General features: G+C 66.8%; 5 protein-coding genes across 5 annotated transcripts; 4 read left to right on the plus strand and 1 right to left on the minus strand.

The window, feature by feature from the left end:
- The first annotated feature begins 673 nt into the window (after nucleotides 1-673).
- On the plus strand, nucleotides 674-2,410 carry EMIHUDRAFT_443580 (hypothetical protein). The gene has a single exon (XM_005777967.1). The coding sequence runs from the start codon at nucleotides 735-737 to the stop codon at nucleotides 2,124-2,126; it is 1,392 nt and encodes a 463-aa protein (XP_005778024.1). The 5' UTR covers nucleotides 674-734; the 3' UTR covers nucleotides 2,127-2,410.
- Nucleotides 2,373-5,463, minus strand: EMIHUDRAFT_457509 (hypothetical protein). Its single transcript, XM_005777968.1, has 9 exons — nucleotides 5,435-5,463; nucleotides 5,213-5,317; nucleotides 4,991-5,071; nucleotides 4,869-4,921; nucleotides 4,449-4,676; nucleotides 4,110-4,268; nucleotides 3,517-4,034; nucleotides 3,046-3,295; nucleotides 2,373-2,812 (listed from the first exon to the last, which is right to left on the minus strand). The coding sequence occupies exons 2-9, from the start codon at nucleotides 5,268-5,270 to the stop codon at nucleotides 2,672-2,674; spliced, it is 1,488 nt and encodes a 495-aa protein (XP_005778025.1). The 5' UTR covers nucleotides 5,271-5,317; nucleotides 5,435-5,463; the 3' UTR covers nucleotides 2,373-2,671.
- Nucleotides 5,464-5,585: 122 nt separating this feature from the next.
- On the plus strand, nucleotides 5,586-7,521 carry EMIHUDRAFT_237476 (hypothetical protein; the record flags this gene model as incomplete). Its single annotated transcript, XM_005777969.1, has 5 exons — nucleotides 5,586-5,654; nucleotides 5,784-6,242; nucleotides 6,404-6,466; nucleotides 6,991-7,078; nucleotides 7,238-7,521. 5 exons carry the CDS (start codon nucleotides 5,586-5,588, stop codon nucleotides 7,519-7,521), a joined length of 963 nt encoding a protein of 320 aa, XP_005778026.1.
- Nucleotides 7,522-10,194: 2,673 nt separating this feature from the next.
- On the plus strand, nucleotides 10,195-14,495 carry EMIHUDRAFT_457510 (hypothetical protein). Its single transcript, XM_005777970.1, has 4 exons — nucleotides 10,195-10,852; nucleotides 11,032-11,095; nucleotides 11,168-11,350; nucleotides 13,663-14,495. The coding sequence occupies exons 1-4, from the start codon at nucleotides 10,277-10,279 to the stop codon at nucleotides 14,160-14,162; spliced, it is 1,323 nt and encodes a 440-aa protein (XP_005778027.1). The 5' UTR covers nucleotides 10,195-10,276; the 3' UTR covers nucleotides 14,163-14,495.
- Nucleotides 14,496-17,432: 2,937 nt separating this feature from the next.
- EMIHUDRAFT_418794 (hypothetical protein) lies at nucleotides 17,433-20,395 on the plus strand. The gene is made up of 12 exons (XM_005777971.1): nucleotides 17,433-17,640; nucleotides 17,755-17,884; nucleotides 17,988-18,071; nucleotides 18,139-18,274; nucleotides 18,353-18,428; nucleotides 18,773-18,820; nucleotides 18,946-19,075; nucleotides 19,144-19,182; nucleotides 19,255-19,308; nucleotides 19,637-19,763; nucleotides 19,831-19,892; nucleotides 19,962-20,395. The coding sequence occupies exons 1-12, from the start codon at nucleotides 17,482-17,484 to the stop codon at nucleotides 20,135-20,137; spliced, it is 1,221 nt and encodes a 406-aa protein (XP_005778028.1). The 5' UTR covers nucleotides 17,433-17,481; the 3' UTR covers nucleotides 20,138-20,395.
- Nucleotides 20,396-22,346: the final 1,951 nt, after the last annotated feature.

Raw genomic sequence — 22,346 nt, forward strand, 5'->3', positions numbered from 1 at the left:
CAGCGAGCCGGTGGGGGAGGCGCCGGCCGCGGAGCAACGAGCGAGGCTTGTAACCGATGCGTGCGCAAAGAAACGTGAGAAAAAACCAGCGGCGGCAATTTTCTTCTTTCTCGGTGCTGGACAGCCCGTGCTCAGGGTTTTCTTTTCGCCAAGCGGATATGGTTGTCATGGGGCAAGGCCGCATATTCCTCCTGCGGGGCAAAGATCGAGCTGCATGTCGATTTCAACTCGATCGACGGCAGCAAGATTGATTGGCCATTGATTGCGAGTGGCATGGAGGCATCACGTCTCCATGCTGCCGTCAAGTCGGAGCCAGTCTGCGGCGACCACAGCGCTCACCGCAGGGATCGGCGAGCTTTTCAGAGTCAAGCATTGCGCGAAATCCCACACTGGTGGATTTTCAGTGAGTGTACTTTAAACAGACAGGATAAGCGCGGGGCGCCGCGTGTCCGTGGACTCACAAACAAGCAGCGCGGAGCTCACAATTGCCTCGTCGCCGTCGCCGTCGCCGTCGATCTGAGCTCACAATGCCACGTCGCCGTCATTCCCGTGCCCGGTGCCGTGCCGTGTTAGTGAGGAGCACTTGGAGCACTTGGAGTGCAGTCATTAACCGCACAACCAGGGCCGGCGGCCCGATTTTCTTGACAGCGCGCTTCCCACACGGACGCGGCACCACGAAGCGGCAGCGTCCTAACACCAAGGGGACGCGGTGGCCTCGCGTCCCGTCTAGCGAGATGGCCGAGAACACGCTACACCTACGCCGCGGGCCGACTACCGGCCGGCTGCTCGCCAAGTTCCGCGAGCGTCTCCCCTCGCTCGAGCCTCGGCCCGGCGCCGCGCCGGACGCGACCCTCACGCGCCACGAGCCGGCCGCCGCGGGCCGGCGGACGGCGGCGCCAACCTACGCCGTCCGTGCGCCGCAAAACCGGCAGTGGGAGGGTACCCGCGAGATGGGCGGCGGAGGCTCGTGCTATGTGCTGCTGCGCGTCGAGCCGCCGAGCGGCCGGACGCCCCGCTCGGTGCAGGTTGTCGACGTTGGCGAGTGGGTGTCCTTCCGGCCGGCGATCTCCTACCAGACGATGGACATCGACGCCGCCGAGCAGGCCCTGGCGCACAACAACTTTGCGGGGGAGCGCACGGCGGCGCGCGTGGCGGCGCTGCGCAAGGGGCGCGGCGGCACGGCGGACGAGGAGGGGGGCGTGGCGGCGGCGGCGGCGGCGAACGACGGCTTTCTGGAGGACGACCTGTTTGACGACGGCGGCGCGGTGTCGACGGTGCGCGAGTGGGAGGAGGAGGACGGGCGGGAGGGTCTCGACGTGGAGGAGGCGATGCTGATGGAGGACGACGACGAGGACGAGCTCTTTGAGGAAGATGACTTGGCGGCGGCGGCGCGCGCAGAGGCGGGCAAGGCTGCGGGGCACGAGGCTGCGCGGGTGCGGCTCGGCCAGGTCGAGGAGGAGGAGGAGGAGGAGGAGGAGGAGGAGGAGGCGACCAGCGGCGAGTGGCGGCGTGCGCAAAAGAAGATGCTGCGCGAGGAGCGGCGGAGGAGGCGCGCGGACGAGTCGGAGGACGACGACGACGACGACGACGATGACGACGAGAGCGGCGGGAGGGAGATGCTGCGCCGGCTGCTCGGCGAGGAGGGGCGGAGGAGCGACGCCTCGGACGGGGACGCCTCCTCTGCGGCCGGAGAAGAGGCCGCCGCCCCGGGTAGCGCCGTCCCGGGCAGCAAGCGCAAGGAGCCGGGCGACTCGGCCGACGCCTCCAAGAGGAAGCGCGCGCGGCGCTCGCCTTCGCCGCTGCCTCAGCCTGCGGTCGCCGCCGCCCCGCCCGCCGCCGCCGCGGCTGCGGCTTCTAGCGCGGCGGCGGCGGCGGCGGCGGCGGCGCAGGCGCAGCGGCTGTTAAGCGAGCGCGACGTGGTGATGCTGCTGCACGAGAAGGGGGCCCTCGCCCTGCCCCAGCTCATCAAGCACTTCAAGGAGGTGCTCCCTTCCTTTGGCGCCGAGGAGAAGAAGTACCTGCAGGACATCATCAAGAAGGTTGCCAAGCTCGACAAGCGGGCCGACGGCTCGTATGCGGTGCTCAAGGACACGACCATGTACGAGTACGGCTTGCGCCGGCCCTGAGGGGGGGTCGAGGCAGGTGAGGTTGGGAGGGGCGTCTGCTGCCACCGCCTCGCCGAGTGCCTGCTCGGCGAGATCACGGCCTGACGCCTCGCACCGTGCGACTCGCACACCGTGCATCTCGCCGGTGTACGGCTTTAGCCCATAGCCGTGCGACTGCGAGGTGCGAGGGCTCCGCGACGACGAACTTGTTGCGATGTGCCGATAATGTGGCTGAAAAGGTTTCATGGAGTTGCTCTGTCAGTTGAGAGTTGTCGTATTGGACTCGACAGGTTCTGCACACAAAACTGGTCTCGTCAGATGTGTGCTGTGTTTTTCGGCTCGCTCGGGGCGGCTCTCGTACCCCTGTCCCACAGACAGGGGCGGTGCGGACCTTAGCTCTCTCTCTCTCTCTCCTTCATTCTGCTGCAAGAGTTGTGGTGCGGCTCTCGCGAGCACTTAGGGCGGACGGGGGCTGCCTCTCAAGGCTCAAGCAGCGCGGCAATGAGAGGGGCACCCGATGGCTCTCCTCGCTCCTCCTCGCCCTGCACCTCTCCCCTCCTCATGGCTCATTTAGTGCCATTCCTCTCCAGGTCCAGCACCGCGACGATGTGGTTGGAGAAGCATGCCGCCACCTTGCTCCCGTCGCTGTTCCAGCAGACCTCGAAGATGCCGCCCTGCCCCGTGTAGCTCTTGATGAGAGCACCGTCCTGGAGAGGGGGGGGGGGGGGTGAGAGGCCGCCTCGCTCGGCGGGGCGGGGCGGGGCGGGGCCCGGGGGGGGGCCTTGGCGGCCCCCTTGACTGCCCAAATGTGCAGCCTGCGGTCGAAAAACCCCAAAGCCAAGTGGCGGCCGTCCCCGGAAAAAGCGACCGACTACACGGGCTGCGAGTGGCGGTCAAGGACCTGCAAACACTGGCCGCTCCGCGCGTCCCAGAGGCGCACCGTCGCGTCGAAGGATGCGGTGGCGAGCAGCAGCGGCGCGGTCGGGTTGGCGGAGCCGCGTCCCGCCGGCGACCACTTGAGCGTGTAGATCTCCTTTTGGTGGTCGCGTAGGTCCTGCAGCGCGCCGTCGCGCTCCATGGACCAGACCTTTGCGGTGTGGTCGTCGGAGCAGGAGGCTAGCAGCGTGCCCGACGGGTCCCACTTGATCGCGTTGACCTCGTCCTCGTGCCCCTCGAGCCGCTTCAGGTACCTGCGGCACGAGGGCGGCGGGCGTGGGCGAGAGATGGAGGGGCGAGGGGCGTGCGCCGCGGGGAGGGTTGTTGGAGGGGCGAGGCCGCGAGACAAGAGGGGAGGGTTGTTGGAGGTTGTTGGAGGGTGTTGGAGAGCTGGCGGGAGGGGACCTCCCATGTCCATGTGGGAGGGAAGGGGCTGCGGCCGGCCGGCGCGCGCCTCTCCTCGCCGAGCGCGCACACGAAGATGACGCGGTCCGTCGAGCAGGAGGCGAAGGACGTGTCGTCGCGCCAGTCGACGTCGAGGGTCGGCTCGGTGTGGAAGGAGAACTGCTGCCGCACCTCGCCGGCGCCGACGTCCCACACGATGGCCGTCTTGTCGACGGAGCCCGAGAGGAGGAACTGGCCAGTCCGGTTCCACTTGAGCGAGAAGATCGGCCCCTTGTGCCGGCTGAGCGTCTGCGTGAGCTGCCCGCTCGCGCTCCACACGCGCGCCTGCCCGTCGTAAGAGCCCGTCGCGAGCAGGCTGCCGTCGTGCTTCCAGTCGAGCGTGGTCACGTCCTTGGACACGTCCTTGGACGCCTCCTTGGAAACGTCTCTCCACGCCTCGCTGCCGCCGACCAAATGAGGCAACACCACCGGCGCGCACTGCCGACTCTTGCCGCTCGGCCCGCTCGGAAGCGACCAGAGCCGGGCAGTTGCGTCACCGGAGCCGCTGGCGAGCTGCAGCCCCACCGGGCTCCACGCGCAGATGAAGACCTAACCGCACGCACCAAGCCTCTCGCCGGGCCGCACTGGGCAGCCTCACCCGCCACTGCGAGGGCGGAGCCGCACCTCCGAAGTATGGCCGACCAGCGCAGTCACCTCGTCTTCCGGCGTCTTGTACTCGCCCGACCGGCCGTCGCCGCCGTCGTCGACGGCCATCGGCTCCGGCTCCGCCGCCCCGGCGGCGTCACTCCCCGACGCCGCCTCCCGCTTCACGTCGGACGGCACCTGCGGCGGCAAGAGGAGAGTGGGAGAGGAGAGTGGGAGAGGAGCTGGAGAGGCCTCGAGGGTTGTGCAGGGCGGCGAGGGGCGGAGTAGGGCGGGGTAGGGCGGGGAGGGGCGGCGAGGGGGTGGGGCAGCGAGGGGGTGGGGTGGGGTGGGGTGGGGTGGGGGGGGGGGGGAGCGCACCGGTGCGCCCGACGCTTGCTGCTGCCCCCCCTGCTCTCTCGCGCTCGCATGCCCTCTCTGCCCCGCCGCGCCCTGCGGCTGCTGCTGCTGCTGCTGCTGCTGCTGCTGCTGCTGCTGCTGCTGAGCTGCGCGTTGCGCCTGCTTTTGCTGCTGCTGCTTGCTTTCCCGAGCGCTCGCCGTGAGCGAGTAGGGCGCCGCTTCGCAGTCGGTGCCGTCGTCTGCGACCGACTGAGAAGGACACGGAACCCGGTCGGCGTGGCGGGAGTAGGCGTGGCGGGCTGGGAGGGCTGGGCAGTGGTGGAGGGCTGGGCGCGGCACAGGCAAGTCGGGGCGCTGGCAAGAAGGGGGGGAGAGGAGCAGTGGCCGGGAGAGAGGGGGGAGGGGGGGGGGGGGGGAAGGGGAAGGGGGGACGGCGCGCGCCCGTTCCAGCTCGGTGTACATGATGCCGCGCTGCACCAGGTTCACGAGCTCGCCTGAGGCACCCAGGAGGCGGCGTTGAGACCGGAGAGCGCCCGAGGCGAGCGGGCAGCGGCCGGCGGTGCCTGGCGCGATCTTGGCGCCGTTGATGTTGCTCTTATTGACGAGCGACTCGCATCCAAACGTGAACGCCGAGTGCCGGAAGCCTGCGCCGCGCCGGGCCCCGGCCTCGTCAGATGCGCGGGAGAGGGCGGCGCGCGGCGGCGGGCGCGGGGTGCGCGGCGGCACGCGGTTGTGTGGGTGCGCGACGGCGGCGGCGCGGCAGTGCGCGGCGGAGAGGAGCGCGCCCGACTCGTGCAGATATCGATAGACCAGGAAGTTGAGCTCATCACTCGTTATAGACATCAGAAGACCGGTAAGCTGCAACAAGTCGCCAACGCTTCGCGCCGCACCTGCGTGAGTGATGCGAGCTGTGTGAGCACGGGCCTTGCCGGGCCGAAGCCGGGGACTCTCTTCGTGGTTCTCTGCTGGTGCCACGTGCCCGCCAGAAGGAGAGGTGTGCGACGCACCAGGCGGTGCTGCTGCTGCTGCTGCAGCGAATTAAGTGGCGCCCCGCTTGTTTTTCTTTTTCTCCGCAGCCTTGTTCCTCATCATCTCGCTTCACCTCCCGTTCGCCCACCACGCGGCTTGAGCGTGCTCGCTGCTCGGAGGGATGTGTATATGCTGCCCTCCACTGCCCGCCCCAGGCTGCGGCTGCGGCTGCGGCTGCTGCTGCTCGTCGCAGTCGCGGTCGCATGCGCCACCGCCGAGCCGCAGCAGTCTCTGGCCCCTGCCTCGCCGCCGCTCCGCCGCCGCCGCCGCGGCCGCTTGAGCGGCTCGCCGGTCCTGCGAGGCACACGGGTGATCGTACCATCCGAGGCGGCGAGCGCGGCCGGCGCGGCGAAGCGGGCGAGGCCCGCACCGAGTGGCGTGCTCGGCCTCCGCGTCGCGCTCAATGTGTTCGCATGGTGGGCGCTGAACGTCGTCTTCAATCTGTGCAACAAGATCTGCCTCAACACGTGGCCGCACCCGTGGGCGCTCGCGACGTCGTACTGGGCGATCGGATCGCTCTGCATGCTCCCGCTCTACCTGCCGCTGCCTCGCGGCCCTCGCACCTCCTCCGGCCGCCGCTCGTGGCTCGCCGTGCGGCAGCTGCCTCGCCTCTCCTCGAAGGAGGTTGCCTCGCTGCTGCCGATCGTGGCGCTCCTCTGCATCGGACACGCGACGAGCACGCTCGCGCCTGCGTACGGCACGGTCGCCTTTGCCAACATCATCAAGACCGCCGAGCCGCTCTTCACCTGCGTCTTTTCTTACCTGCTCTACAAGCGAACCTTCTCGGTGCTCCTCCTCCTCCTCCTCCTCCTCCTCCGTTCCCCTCCGCCTCCTCCTCCACCACCATCACCACCACCTCCTCCTCCGCCGCCTCCTCCGCCTCCTCCTCCCGCCGCCACGCCGCCGCTCTCCCGCACCTCTCACCCAAGCAACCCCACCCCCCGCAGGCTCACACCTACGGCTCGCTGCTGCTCGTCGTGTGCGGCGTCGCACTCTTCTCCACCTCCGACGTCGACTACTCGGTCCTCACACTCACACTCACCCTCACCCCCACCCTCTTCTCCACCTCCGACGTCGGCTACTCGGTCCTCACACTCACCCCCACCCCAGGTCTACACGCTCGTCGCCGGAGTCACCTCGAACGCCGCCTACGCCGTGTACTCGATCCGCGCAAAGCGCGCCCTCGAGGCGCCACCCCCTCTCCCTCTTGCACGCAACCTTCCCTGCACCGCACCCGCACCCCGCACCCGCCCGCACATGGGCATGCACCCGCCCACGGCCCGACCACGCCCGTCCCTTTAGGCGATCGACCACCTCTCCCCGCGAGGCATGTCCAGGACACGTCCAGGTCATGTCCGAGACATGTCCTTTAGGCGATCGACCACCTCTCCCCGCGAGGCATGTCCAGGACACGTCCAGGTCATGTCCGAGACATGTCCTTTAGGCGATCGACCACCTCTCCCCGCGAGGAATGTACGCCCTCCTCACGGTCGGAGGCTGCCTCGCCCTCTCCCCCGTCGCCGCTCTCTTCGAGCTCACCGGAGCCGGGGCCAGCAGACTCGCTAAGTCGACCGCGCCGCCGATGCACGGCTGGAGGCTCGCGGCGCTTCTCGTCTTCACCGGTGCCGCCTCCCTTGCCGCCGCCAGCTGCACCGCCGCCAGCTGCACCGCCCTCACCGGGGACCGCGGGGGAGGAAGAGACCCGCCGCCCCGCCCCGCCCCCGCCCCAGGCTTGCTGCAGCACCTAACCCTGACGTCTGACCCTGACCCTGCGACCCCAGGTCTGATGCAGTACCTCTCCAACGAGATCGCCTTTTGCACCCTCTCCATCATCCACCCGGTGACCTACGCCGTCGCAAACACGCTCAAGCGCTCCATCGTCGTCGCGGTCTCGCTGCTCGTGTTTGGGAACCGGCTGCCGCCCCTCGGCCTCGCGGGGGCCGCCATGGCCATCATCGGCGCCTTCTTCTACTCGCTGTCGATGCACGCGCAGCACGCCGCCGCCACGCCGCCGAGCACGCCCCGAAGAAGCGACGCAGACGCAGAGGCGCAGGAGGACTGCTAAGCCGCCCTCTCTCGCCGGACGTGTCGTACCCATGACATGCTTCCTGGAGCTCACTGTCCCGCAGAGTTGTGTCGGCTCAAACGCGCGTGGCTGCTAAAGCCGCGCACGTATATAGTCCGTAGGCTGCTTTTGTGTTAACTGTGGGCTCCGCCGACATGCGACAACTTTACGTCACGTCAAGCTCAAGGGCCGATTACAAACAGCGTAGTACTCAGATCCGACCCGGCTAGAATACTGAGTTGTTCTCACCCGCCACCGACGGCCAGCGCCACCGTGCACCGACGCACCACTGACCACATCATGACTCATGTGACAGTTCTCTCAACCGCTCGCGTCGGCCTCTGTGCAGACAAACACGGGCTCTCGTGGGGCAGTAGCAGATACGCCCGCGCATGCCGTCCGCTTACGGATGAGAACGCGACTCCGCGGACGCCACTCAGAAATTGTACCTTCCCTCTCTCTTCCGCGCGAGCCGCCGCTTCTTGCGCGCGCGCCGCTTGGCGGACTTTCGCCACGCGATGCGCAAGGAGCGTGTGGAGTTCACCCACTTGCCGAGCTCGGCCTGCGTGATGAAGCGCCCCAATCGCTTGTCCCAAGTCTTGCCGAGCACCCACGCACGCCCATCTGGCGTCGCATCTGGCGTCGCCGCACCGTCCGCGCTCGCATCCGACGCACCCGACGCCGTGCTCAGCTGTCGTGGCCTGCTAGTGAGGAGCCGTGTGGGGATACTATGTGTCACGCGCGCAAGTGCCGACGGTTTAACGGCGCGCAGCGACGCTCGCAGAGGGCGTAGCAGCGAGCCGAGAAGACTCATGCCGCAAAATAAGGAAATCCGCTCCGGGGTATCGGTAACTGATTTGGCCCATGCGCGTGCTCTTCCTCTTGCTCGCCGCGCGCTCGGGAGCCGGAGTGGCGGGGTCGGAGCTGCTGCAACGGCGCGAGTGGCCGCGAGGGGTGGTGCTGGGGCTCTCCAGAGAACGAGGCCACGGCGCGGCGCTCGCGGCGGCGCACGGGGCAGCTTTGAGCAGTGCAGCGCCTCAACAGCAGCTTCAAGCAGTGCAGCGCAACGCCAGCTACCTCTCCAGAGCTGCGCGGCGGCTGGCGGGCCTGTGGGAAAGGGCCGGGCCGCGTGCTCGGAACGCGCACTCGGCTCGCTTGCCGGTGGCCGAGTCAGTCTGGATGGCGAGAAGCGCCAAGGCCTGGCGGAGGAAGCGGCGCCGGAGGCGAGGGTGGCGGAGGCAACGGTCTCGGAGGCGACGGCGGAGGGGGTAGAGGCGCCGGTGGCGACGGCGGCGGCGGCACGGGCGGCGACAGGCCGACGGCCGCCATTTGTGCGGCGAGGGGGATTTCCGGTAAACCTTTTACGACTCCTCCCGGCAGAAGGCGGGCGCACTCGGGATTGGGATTCGCAGGGCGACGCACAAAAAATCAAGAGTCCCCAGAAACCCCGAGGAGTTACAGTGCCTGTTGTGCTCTGGGTTGTGATGCACGCCCTGCGAGCGGGGCGGAGTGCGCGCTGTGGTTCCTCTTTCTTGTCTGGTGTTCGTGCGTCGCCCATTCCTCTCTACATTGAAATGCCGGCTCTATTCTTGAGCACTTGAGCACTGGATAGGGTCGATTCCGCATGGTACGGGACCCCATGAACACCCCTGTGCATGCCGTCCGCCACACGTGGGCTGCCATCGGCATACCACAAGGCGCAAGCTCACCGAACGGCGGGAGGTGTACGCGACCCAGAGAAGAAATCGGGCCGTGTCGTGCTCTATTCAGTTATTTTGCCACAGAGTGTTTGATTTGGGAGAGAGAGAGATATTTTTGAAAACCAACAAGAAAATCACGACTCTCACGTGATTCGGCAGCTTGTCAATCTACAATCAGCCCCCAGCCGAAGCTGGGCGGCCGGTCCCGTAGCCGAGAGAGCCCGCGCCGATTCGACGCGGTCGAGGGGAGAGAGAGGCCTTGCGGGGAGAGGCCATGCAGCGAGTCCCGGCGATCGCTGTACTTGAGAGAGTGTTTGTCAAGGTACAAGGAGAAAAGAAAAGGAAAAAAAGTTAAGGGACCCTGCCGCATGACGGCATGTGTGCTCGACTTGGCTTGAGCACTTGAGCACTTGATAGGGTCGATCCCGCATGGTACGGGACCCCTCGATCGTCTCGCCCTCCCTCACTGGTGTGTTCATTGGGGGGGGTCATAACAAACACGGCTGACTTGGCTGAGCAAGGCCTGGGCGGCGGGTGAGGTTGTGGTGAGATGTGGTTGTCGGTGGAGACTTGTTCACACCGGTATGCTTTGCCCTTTTGGTGCTTCAAGTAGATAGACAGCTATGCTCTTAGTGGACTGTGGATGAAATAAAATGAAGAACAACGGACAGTTCCACTGTGAGATGGGTAAAAAGGAACAGGTCTCCGCCCGTGCGATCTTTGTGCAGGGTTCTTTGTGGGTGTGGTCGGCGACTAGCCAGGGTCGTCCTCCCGATGGGGGCACACTAGCCGTCTTCCACATGGTCCCTCGGGTCCCTGCTGCTCCTAATCTCTTCGTACATCCTCCTGCTGATCTCCGCAACGTCCTGCTCCCTCCCTCGTCTCGCCCTGCGCGTCTGCTCCCCACCATACCCGCGCCCCCCCAATTAGGGGAAAAAAAACACAGGGAGCCAGCCGTCCGACCGCCCTTCCAAGCCCGCCTCACGCGGGCAGTCAGCGCTGCTCCGCACCTGCCGCCGCCGCGCGCGCGCTCGCCCCGTGGGCGGGCGTGGACGATGAGCGAGCCGCGCTGCTTCAAGCGGGTGGGCCCCTACGACCTCTTCACCACCCTCGGCCAGGGCAGCTTTGCGATTGTCTACCGGGGCCAGCACCGGATAAGCAAGCGGACGGTCGCAGTCAAGGCGATCGTGCGCGCGCGGCTCAACCAGAAGCTACAGGCCAACCTCGAGGCGGAGATCTCGATCCTTCAGACGCTGCAGCACCCACACATCGTGCGGCTGCACGACGTGCAGACCACCGAGCGGCACGTCTACCTCGTGATGGAGCTGTGTCCCGGCGGCGACCTGCTGCGCGTCATCCGGTCGCAGGGCGCGCAGACCGAGGCGCAGACGCGCGGGTACATGCTGCAGCTCGTGCGCGGGCTCGCGTACCTGCGGGAGCACAACCTCGTGCACCGTGACCTCAAGCCGCAGAACCTGCTCCTCTCCTCGCACCTACCGGACGCGACGCTCAAGATCGCCGACTTTGGCTTCGCGCGCTACATGCAGCAGGCGGACCTGGCGGAGACGCTGTGCGGCTCGCCGCTCTACATGGCGCCCGAGATCCTCCGCTTCCACAAGTACGACGCCAAGGCTCGCGCCTCTAGGGTAGCCGTAGCAGCAGGTAGCATGCGCCTCTAGGGTAGCCGTAGCAGCAGGTAGCAGGTCAGCGACGGTTCTCACGCGTCTCTCCTCAGGACGCGTCTCTCCTCGGGGGGCGGCACTTCGGCAGACCCCGCCACGAGCCTTCTCGGCGCCCCCCCCCCCCCTAGGCGGACCTCTGGTCGGTCGGCACCATCGCCTTCGAGCTCCTCACAACGCGGCCGCCCTACACGGGCGCTCGCACCCCCCCCGCCTCCGCCACCAGCCGGAGACAGCCCCGACGGAGCCGCGGGCCGCCGCGCACAGGCGCAAACCACGTCCAGCTGCTCCAGCACATCGAGGCGTCCGAGGTGGAGCTGCCGGGCGGCATCTCGCAGGAGTGCGCCTCCTTGCTCCGCTCGCTGCTACGGCGCGACCCGACGCAGCGCCTCTCCTTTGGAAGCCTCTTCACCCACCCCTTCCTCTACCCTCCGGAGCTCAGCGGCGGCAGTCACGCGGCCGACCACGCCCCTCCCTCCCCCGCCCTCGCCCCCGCCCTCGCCCCCGCCCTCGCCGCACCTCTGGCGCCACCCGCCACCCTCTCGCCGCACCAGCAGCCCGCCACCGCCAGAGCACCCGCCGCGCCAGCCTCTCCGTCCACCTCCTCTGCCACCTCCTCTGCCGCCGCCTCTCTCGCCCGGCGGCGCTCGCCCGGCCACTCGCCGCTCCGATCGCCGTCGCCCTCTCCCTCGCCCTCTCCCTTCCCGCGCCCCGGCGCCGCACCCTTGCGGAGGGCCGCGCCCTCGTCGAGCGAGGCGCCGGCGGCGAGAGAGGCGGCGAGAGAGGCGGCGAGAGAGGCGGCTGCTTCGCCGCGCGAGCCTGGCCGCGACACGCCCCGCCTCTCTCCGGCAAGACGCCTCTCTCCGGCGGAGCAGCCCGCGTCTCAGCTGGCCGGGGCAGTGCCGCGAGAGGTGCCTGGAGCCGCGACATTGCCGGCCGCCATCCCTGGCTTCGCCCTGCCGGACGCTGTCGCCGCAGCCACCGCCTCTGCCTCCGCCTCCACCCCGCGGCCAAGAGCAGCCTGCGGGAGGGCTCCGCCCCTCCACCCGACCTGGTCGCCCGCCGGCAGCCGCCCTCCGAGCTCGCCCGCGCTCGGCGGAGGCGCCGGCAGCCACACGCCCCCCTCGCCAGCCTTCCCCGGCGGCGCCGCGCCGCCCTCTCCTGGCGTCGAGCCTCCCTCTCCTGGCGTCGAGCCGCCCTCGCCGAAGAACGGCCCCTTCGCGACCCGCAACGCCGCCGCGCTTCCGACGCCGACGCCGCGCCAGAGCGCCGCCTCGCCCACCGCTGCCCTGCTTGCAACTTCGCCGCCCAGCCACCCGGCGCTTGCCTCTCCCGCCCTGCCCGTCGACCTGCCAGACCTGACGCTGCCATCGCCGTCGGCGACGGCCGCGCCGGCGCGGACTGGCGGCGCCGGGTCTGCCCGTTCGCTGCTGGCCAACGCTCCGCGGTGTGCGCCGCACCACTTGCAAGCGCGAGACTCCGGGGCCTCTCCCTCCCACGACTTCGCCGCGGCGCCGCGCCGCGGCGCCGCCGTTCTCGCGCCGCAGCTACAGCCGCCGCACGCGCCGCACCCGTCGAATCTTCCGCACCCTTCGCTCTCGCCGTCGCCCTCGCCCTCCCTCGCGCCGCACCTCCCCTCGCACTCTGGCGCTGCGCTGCCGGCGCTCGCGACTCGACGGCAAGTGCTTCCGGTTGCGGTGCGATACATCGCACACCACTCCCGCGCTCGGACGCACCCCCTCGCCCCTCGCGCCCTCGCGCCCCCCGCTCACGCACTTGCGGGCCAGTCCAGGTGCCGCCCCCCCTCGCGGTGTACGACAAGTCCCTGGACGGTCCAGACAACGAGTGAGAACCCTCCCTAACCCTAACAAGTCCCTGGACGGTCCAGACAACGAGTGAGAACCCAAACCCTACCCAACCCTAACCCTAACAAGTCCCTGGACGGTCCAGACAACGAGTGAGACTCCGCCGAGCCCCCGCCCTACCGCCACCTAGCCCTAACCCTAACCCTAGCCACACCCCTAATCCTAGCCCTAACCCTACCGCCACAGCCCTGAAGCCCCGTCCGCCACCTGCAGCCCTTCAGCCACACCCCTGCAGCCACCGCCCCACCGCCACAGCCCTGTAGCCCCTTCTTCCGCCACCACCCCTCTGCTGCCCCACAACCCCTCCGCGGGAGAGGCGCCTCTACCAGGCGAAGCCCCTCCCCCACCAGGTACGTACTCGTCAGCCAGCCCTCCTGCACGCGCGCCGCCGCTGCAGCCGCGGCCGCCGCGGCCGCCGCGGCTGCCGCCGCCGCCGCCGCCGGTTCCGGAGGCGAAGACGCCACGCTCCGGACGTCGGACGGGCGCCGGGGGCGCGGCTCGCTACAGCCGCCGGCCACCGGCGACCCAGCTTGGCTGGCTGCGACAGCGCCCGGGCCGAAGCCGGCGTCAGAGTCGCAGCAGCAGCTGCTCTTCCAGGCGCAGCAGGCGCAGCGGCATCAGCAGGCACAGCAGCAGCAGCAGCAGCAAGCGGCGCAGGCGCAGGCGCAGGCGGAGGAGCAGCAGCAGCAGCAGCAGCAGCAGCAGGCGCAGCAGCACCGGCAGCAGCTCCTGGCGGGTCGCGCATTTGCCGTGGCAGAGCTGGCGGCGCAGTCTGTGGACGGCGGCCTCTCTTCCACCGGGGAGTCGTTCTCTCTCGTCGAGGCGCCGCACAGAGAGGAGGCGCATGGCGCCGCTCGGAGAGCCCTCTCACCCTCCCCCCCCCCCCCCCGCCACCAGGACCCGCCTTCCCTTCAAAGGCGCTCGCGCTGCACGTCAAGGCGCTCGACTTGACGCAGCAGGCGATGCAGCTCGCGCCGTCTCAGGCGCCGACCGCGGCAGGCGGTAGCGAGGCCCTGGCCCCGCGCGACGAGGCGCACGAGGACGTGATGCGCGAGCGCTTCTCGACGCTGCTCGAGCGAGCAGAGTGGATCCGGCAGCAGCTTCGCCTGACGGCGAGTGAGGCGTCGCGCGGCGGCGCGACGACGGCGTGCGTCGAGGAGCTCCTCTACCGGCACGCGCTCGGGATGGGGCGGGAGGCGGCGGTGGACGAGATGGTGGGCAAGTGGGCGGCGAGCCGCGCGCTCTACCAGCGGGCCAAGCTGCTGCTCGAGCAGCTCGCCGAGGAGCCGCTCGTCGGCGCCGCCGACCGCGCCGTGCTGAGCAAGTACGCCGCGGGCTTCGCTTGGCGGCTGAGGGAGATTGAGGAGCAGCTCGCCGAGGAGCGAGGAGGCGACTGACGCCCGGGCTCACGGGTTGGGCGGGGAGGCACTAAGCGGCAATCGCTCTTCGCCCGGACCGCCCGCGTGTTGGTGTCCGTTTGGGGGGCGCGGCTGAGCCGGGTGCGCCCCCGCGGCCCTTGTTCATCGATCTCGGCGCTCGGCGCGTGTGCTGAACTCTCTCATTTATGTGGAGCATGATGAGGCGCGTGGGTACTTTCGCTGTCGGCGGCTCGGAGCACTTGGAGTGCGGTTTTTAGTAGCGAGCCGAGCTCGACGAGAGAGAGCCACAGAGGATCCGCCTAAAAGAGAGTCCTCTATATATACGAAAAGACGGTCTCGCACGTGAGCTTTAAGTCAAAGTCTCTGTGTGATTTCACATGTTGTGCTTGATTTTGACGTGTGGCTGTGGGGCAGTGGGGGGCACGCTATACGCTCAAACACAGGTGGCGCCGGCTCTTTTTCCCCACACCCCTTCTCCCCGGTCCCCGCATTCGGTCGCGTATCGCGAGGATCAGCCATGGGATCAGCCGATCGATCGCGTCACCACGCTGCGGTCGGCTACATCTGGCTACACACCCGGCGACCCGGCACCCGGCCTGGGTGTGTGAGAGACTGTCTTTGTATGGTCTGTGTCGTTTTGCTGCGCGCGGCGGCCCGGCGGCGCCCCCCTTGGCCTGTCCCCCCCGCCCCGCTTTTCCTTTTGTTGCACATGGGGGTCAATCTCACTCAGAGTCAGACTCACGACAGATAGAGATCGAGATAGGAACTCCTCCGTTCTGTTCCTTTCCTTCTTTCCTGTCAGTCGAACCTGTCTGTGAGACGGAGAGTTGTGTTTTCTTTTGATTTCGCTCGGGGGCGTTCCGGCGAGGGCATGTGGAGGGGGAGAGGAAGAGACTAGGGAAGAGAGCAAGGGCGAGAGGGGGCAGGGCCAGGGGACAGGTGAAGGGACAGGTGTGGTCGCCTGGCATTCTGGCATACTAGAGGGGCAGGGTAGTGGGCGGCGACCACCGCGTGCCGTCCCACGGCGGCGAGTAGCGCTACGCCAGCGCAGGGAGGACAATCAAGGACGTCGACGTTCAGCTGCTGTTGTTCGGTCGTTCGGTGGGTTCGGGAAGGGGGTCGGCGAGATCCTCTGGAAGGCGGCGAACGTGCTGCCGAGAACAAGCTGACGCGGGCCCAGACCCCAGAGCCCAGTACCTCGACGAATAAATAAATAAATAAAACGGTCAAACTCTGAGACGAGATGGGATTTAGGGACATGTGTCCCCGCCCTGCACGATCTTGGTGTGAGGGATCTTCAATCCCCGTGTCCCCTCACCCCTCGTCACACCTCGACGAGGTGACTTGGACCACCAAGATTTGGCTAGGCAGCCTGCAGAAGCACAGCGTATCTCGGTCGTTCTTCACACGGCCATCCATGGCATATTGTTTTTTGTTGTCGCAGAGCAACTCGGTCGCGCCTCAATTCTTTTTCGCAGTACTGTGCGAGAGCTTATTGAATTCTTTTTCGCAGGTTTGCCTGGGGGCAGGGGCGGCTCAGGATCACAGACATCCCTCTCAGGATCACAGCACCGGCGGGGGCGCGCCTCAGGGGCGCGCCTCAGGATCAAGCACCCACGGCAGGGTCTGTGAGGATCAGCAGACCTGGAGGGGGCGCGCTGAGGATCATAGGCCTGAGAGGGGTGCTGTCAAGATCACAGGGCTGCAAAGGGTGGCACTCGAGATCAGAACCACAAAATAGGTGCAATACAGATCAGCGGCCGGAAGTGTGGGCGCAGATCACGAGCGCCGGAACGGGTGCAATATAGATCATGAGGGTTTTGTGGTCTGTGCGCGGACGGCCCGGGGAGCCTGCGGCGCTATTTTAACCTGCCCCGACAGAGTCTCTCGATACGGCGCGCGGCGGCGCCGCACACAGCAAGCTGGGGCCGCTCCTTACGGACTCGTCGCTGCGCTCCTCAAGGCAAACACGGAGCGCGCTGCGCGCGCGGTCTACGCCGAATACTGGGCCGCCGTCACGACTGCCATCCTCGGCGGCGCCGAGCGCGCGAGCGGCGCCGATGACCAGCCCGGCGCCACCTCCCAGCGACAAGCGCACTGTGATAGTGCTAGCACGCGCCAGTCCACAGCCACCTATAAATAAATAAAACGGTCAAACTCTGAGACGAGATGGGATTTAGGGACATGTGTCCCCGCCCTGCACGATCTTGGTGTGAGGGATCTTCAATCCGTGTCCCCTCACCCCTCGTCACAACCCGACACGGAAGAGCGGCAAAAGAGTTGGGGCTGCGGCTAGGGCTGCGGCTACGAGAGCGGAGAGGGGCCGGGGTCGCGGGAGAGCCGCTGCGCCGCGTGGACGCGCCTACACCGCTCTTGCTCCGCTCGCCACCTCTCGCAAAGGTCCAAAGCCATAGCCACCACCTCCTCCGGCAAGTCCTTTCGCCGTATCTCGCCGTCCCTCCACGCCTGGAAGAGCTCGTCGTCATAGCCGCGTATTGCATCACAGCCCCGCAGCCACCTGTGTCAAGCCTGTCTATAAATAAAAGGACACGCCAACGAGGGGTGGGAGAAGGACAGGGTCCCCACCTGCACGAGCAGGATCTTTGTAAGGGCGATCAGGGACACAGGGGAACGGGAGCGGGGAGCGCATCGCGACACGGAGGGGGGCTGGGCAGGGTTCACCCACACGACAGGCGAGGGTCCCAGGGATTCCTCTCTCGTATAGGACAGGTTGCACCCGACGGCACGGGGGCAGGCGCGGGCCTCCTACTGGTTGCGCTCTCCTAGTTCTCCTCTGCTCCTGACAAAAGGGACAGCGACAGGTTCGCAGCACGGTGGACTCCCTATTCCACTGGCGATCTCTCTCGACTAGCGACCTTCCTCCGGCTTCTCACTGGCAGTCTCTCACTACCACGGGCACTCTGACAGGGGCGGCCGAGGCACACGCCGTGCGTGGGTGGCAGGAGCGGTGATAGCTGATAGGAGTCTGTCTCCCACTCTGTGGGCTTGGCTAGATAGATCCTAGAGGCGCGGCCTGCGCATGCCCTCGTCCTTGAGATCTTGAAGGGGAAGGGGAGGGGCTGTGTGTCTGTGCATGTGTGCGCTGGTGTCGGGAGTTCTTTTTCGCCAGTGCGCGCCAGTCCCGTGCCCAGTGTTGTGCGAGGGAGCTTGGTTGTAAAATTCTTTTTCGCACAACACTGGGCACAGGACTGGGCACTGGACTGGCGCGCACTGGCACTAACACAGGTACACCGGGGGTGTAAAATTCTTTTTCGCCCTCTGCACACTCTTGCTCTCGGCGCGGCAGCGTTGTCGACAGCAGCGAGAGAGAAACGCCATGCAGGGCATTGCCGCAACCGGCACGACACGCACGGAGGCGCTGCGCAAGCGCAGATCCGGCTCCGCGGCCGAGCCGGAGCCCGAAGCCGCCTCGTCGCACATCGCAAGTGTCGTGAAGTCGCTCGACGTGTACCCAAAGACGCTCGACGACTTCAAGGTGTGCACCACTCGACACACGCGGCGCACTCGCTTCTCTCCGCGTCCCGCGCCGCGCGGCGGTGCTGAGGACGTCGCCACCACCGAACCCGCTCCCCTCGCTCTGCTGTCTTAGGAGCGCACCGGCTCGGGCGCGGCAGTCTCGGTGGTGTCGCTGTCCATCATATTTCTGCTGGTCATCTCGGAGTTCTACGCGTACTTGACGCCGACGACCACCGATCACCTCTATGTTGACACCAGCCGAGGCGCGGGACCGCCCTCCGCCCGCCGCACTCACACTCTGCACCTCCTCGCCTTTGCTGCACGTCCGCCGCCGCACGCCTCCGCCACGCACGCCTCAGCGAGCAGGCGAGCGGATACGAGTCAACCTGAACCTCACCTTCCCAAACATGCCGTGCGCCGGCATGAGCCTCGTGGCGATGGACGTCGCGGGTGCGGCAGCGGCGGCGGCGGGCAGTCGGCGGCTCCGAGACTGAGGCGTCTCTCTCCTCCCCTCCAGGCGAGCAGCAGATTGACGTGGTGAGCAACATCATCAAGACGCGCCGCCGGCTCGACGGCTCGAAGATCGGCGTCGAGCTCGACGACGCGCACTTGCGGCGGCAGATGGCTGGCAAGTGCGGCAGCTGCTTCCAGAAGCGCGCGACAAGCGGGGGGGGGGGGTCGTCGCTCGGCGGAGCAGGTCGGTGAGGGGGGGAAGGAGCTTTGCTGTGTAGGCGCGACGAGATGCCGGAGGCGGAGGGGCAGTGCTGCAACTCGTGCGCCGACGTGCAGTCGGTGTACCGCGCGAAGGCGCCGCGTGAGGCGGGTTAGGGTTAGGGTTAGGGTGAGGGTTAGGGTTAGGGTTAGGGTGAGGGTTAGGGTTAGGGTTAGGGTGAGGGTTTGGGTTAGGGTGAGGGTGAGGGTTAGGGTGAGGGTGAGGGTGAGGGTGAGGGTGAGGGTTAGGGTGAGGGTTAGGGTTAGGGTTAGGGTGAGGGTGAGGGTGAGGGTTAGGGTTAGGGTTAGGGTGAGGGTGAGGGTTGGGGTGAGGGTTAGGGTTAGGGTTAGGGTTAGGGTTAGGGTTAGGGTTGGCCGCGTGAGGCGGGCCGAGGGGGCGAGTCGTCCCCCGCCTCTGACTCCTCCCACCGCCGCGCCAGGCGCTCAAGCGGTTGGTGTGGGAGGACCACCCGCTCTGCCAGCACGAGGCGAGGGCCGCGCCAGCCGCCCCTGCTCTCCCCCCTCCTCCTCCCCTTCCGACCCCCTCTCGCCCCGGCCTGCGATGCTGCTCGAGCTTGCGCTGTTGACTGGTACTCTCACCATTCACCAACAGGCGATGCTGCTCGAGCCGGCCCGGCTCGCGTCCATCCACGAGGGCTGCAACCTGTTTGGCTTCCTCGAGGTCAACAAGGTCGCGGGCAATGTCCACCTCGCGCCGGGCAAGGCCTTTCAGTCCGCGCAGGGCAGCTCGCGCACCGGCCTCCCTCGGCGGAGGATCGCGGCGGCACACCCTTCCCCCCCCCGTGAGCAGGCCAGCTCGTCCACGAGTTCAAGCCCTTCGACTCGCACGGCCGCCGCGCGAGTGCTCTCGCCGCCGTCGCTTGTCGACGCCGCAGTCAGCTCGAGACACGCCCGGTCGTAGGCTACAACATCTCGCACGTCATCCACTCCCTCTCCTTCGGAGTCCACTACCCAGGCGCACTATTATTATTATTATTATTATTTATCCCTCTCCTTCGGAGTCCACTACCCAGGCGCACCACACCCTCCGCCCTATATATGTATATCCACTCCCTCTCCTTCGGAGTCCACTACCCTGGCGCACCACACCCTCCGCCCTATATATGTATATCCACTCCCTCTCCTTCGGAGTCCACTACCCAGGCGCACCACACCCTCCTGACCCTAACCCTAACCCTAACCCTAGTCCACTACCCAGGCGCACCACACCCTCCGCCCTGTCAGCCGCCGCCCGGCGCGAGGAGCAGGCCGCCAGTCTAACCCGAACCCGAACCTAACCCTAGGCCGCCAGTCGCCCCTCGACGAGTCGACCATGATTCTGCACAACGGGTCCGGCGTCTTCCAGTACTACCTCAAGGTAGTCCCCACCACGTACGTCTTTGCGTCGGGCCGCAACCTCACGTCGTGCCAGTGCGCCGCGCAGCAGGGGCACGTCGGCAGAGGACGCGGCCAAGACGCGTCCCGACGGCCCGCCCAGGTACTCTGTCACCGAGCAGTTCAAGTCGGCGCACGACCCGCGGAACGGCTTCGTGCTGCCCGGCGCACTCTTCGCCCCCGCCGACGCGAGCCGCGAGGAGCGCCTCCTCAGCCCGCCCCCCCTATAAGCAGGCGTCTTCTTCATCTACGACATCTCGCCCATCATGGTCACTTTCCGCGAGGAGCGCCCCGCCTTTTCGTACTTTCTCACCTCCCTCTGCGCCATCGTCGGTGGCGTCTTCACCGTCGCCGGGATCGTCGACTCGTGCATCTACTCGGCATCCGGCGGGCCCGGCCTCAAAATGTGAGCCATTCGGAGCGTGCGTGAGAGCGGGCCATGGTAGCGGGGGCGGGGCGCAGGCGAGCTCGTTTGCGTGTTGCAGGCCGCGTGAGACGGTGTCGAGAGATATTACAGATATCCGGCTGGCCACCCCAATGTGGCAGACCGTGCGCTGCAGCGCTGGCGGCGGCGCGCGCTGTGCCAGGACGACCGAGCTGACTCGTCTATCGGCCTTTGCTTCGCCGCCACACACCATTATATGTGGTTATAGAAAGCCGTACTATAGAAAGGGCCCACACTCAAAAACGAAAAAGTGTTCCTATTCCCATTACACACTGACATGTGCGACTCAGCTCAGCCCACCACACCAGTGCTGCCAGTCCACACTGTGCACAAAAGCAGCTCTCGTATCTCTCCCGGCTCTCGCTCGTCGCTCGCTCGCCTCTCGGTCTCGCCTCGCTCTCCCTGACCCTCTCCTGCCTACACATACACACCACATCAGCCTCCGCACCTAAAGAGGCCCTCAGGGCAAATCGTCGATCGACTTCTTGGGGGGTAGGCTGCTCGGCTTCTTATTCTTCTGGTAGATCCCCCCGCTTTGGACCCAGCTAGTCGACTTGGCTGGTGGCGACACGACCGTCGGCGAGGCGACCTACAGAAGCAGCGCAAAACCGTCTGAGAACTGCAACCTGAGCCGGTGCCGCCGGGATTGCTGCGCTGCCTGCTCGTACTTTTGTGCCAGGCCCTTTGTGGAGTTGGGCTTAGGCTCGGGCGGCTTCCCAAAGTTAAGCGTCTTCTTCTTGATGCTCGTCGGCGAGACCTGCTTTGGCGTCTCGGCCGCCGGCGAGTCGTACTGCTCGCGAAGAGCTTTCGTGATGGGGGAGGTCGGGAAGCCAGGTTCCTATCGACGAGATACACTCGGGGTTGTGGACAGACGTTAAATGGTAGGCGAGTGCTAAGGGTCCAGCATACCTGCTTGACGGCTTCGTAAGTCGACGACTTCCGCAGCAGCTCCGGAGTGCCTAGGGGCACACATCCCTGGAATGAGCGCGAGGGACTGCGCGTGTCGCGCAATCACGAAACAGCAGATCGACGCGCGCTCCAACACCTCATCCCCCACCAGCCGCACCTGTGGCCACTATGCAACGGCACGGGCCAAGAGGGGGAGCGCGCCTTGCGGTGTGCCCTGCTCAGACAGGGTGAAGGTGGCAGGAATGGAGACCTTACCAACCGAAGGCTCCTCGGCGGCGTGGGTAGCCGGCGCCACTGCTGGCCCAAAGCACTTGCACAGCCGCAGCATATCCGGGTGAAAAGCGCGCGGCCGGGTTTGGGGTGGCGCGTACCAGCTCAGCGGGCAAATCTTTTGATTGTAACCGATATTTTTGAAAAGAAAAAACCGTTATCCGTATCTGCCCTTTACAAGCTAAAGAGTGTGTTTACGAATTACTTCTTTTGCTTCGATTTTTTGGCGCGTGATGCCTAGCGGAATTTTACTCACGAACCCTTGACGGCTCGCACGCGTTGATGTCGAGCTGCAGCGTCGGTCTTTGTAACCAGCGGTCAGGATGCCATCCGGGGACATGCTGTCAGCGGAGGTTCGAGCAGAGGCTGCACGGCGGTGCCTACAACCGCACCTTGTACACGCAGCATCACACCGAGCCTCCCGCACTGCTGCTGCTGTACCACATTGAGAAGACCGGCGGGACGTCGGTCATGACGTGGCTGGAGCAAAACATCGTGCGCAAGACACCGCGCCTCGACGCCGTCGTGCCGTACCAAGAGTCGGCCGCCTTCATATGTGCAAGCTTCGGCGGCCTCCTCGGCCGCAGCTGCCGAGATGGGATGGGCCGGGGCCTAACCATCTGCGATCGCCATGCCGCGACGCCTCACGCCTCGCCGCTGCGGGCTCGAATCGCTGTCGAGTTTCACGCGATGGGATGGATGGCATTCTTCCTCGAGACGGTCGCGCCCGCCTTGCCTCGGCTTCGAGAGGTGTACGCCGCCGCCGGGGGCAAGGTGCTGACCGCCACGGTGGTCCGGGAGCCGCTCTCGCACATCTTCTCCGCCTACAGGATGTGGCCTCCGCAGGGCTTCCCCGGCGACTTCATGGGCTGGGCTGAGGGCGTCGAGGCGGCGCAGGCGGGCCTGCTGGTGACGGAGCGGGCCGGCGTGCTGCACACGCGCTTCAGCCCGAGGCGGCGCGGGATGCACTCCTCGGACGTGACGCTTGGCCGCCG

Source organism: Emiliania huxleyi, assembly GCF_000372725.1.
Source record: "Emiliania huxleyi CCMP1516 unplaced genomic scaffold EMIHUscaffold_251, whole genome shotgun sequence".
Classification (NCBI taxonomy): Eukaryota; Haptophyta; order Isochrysidales; family Noelaerhabdaceae; genus Emiliania; species Emiliania huxleyi.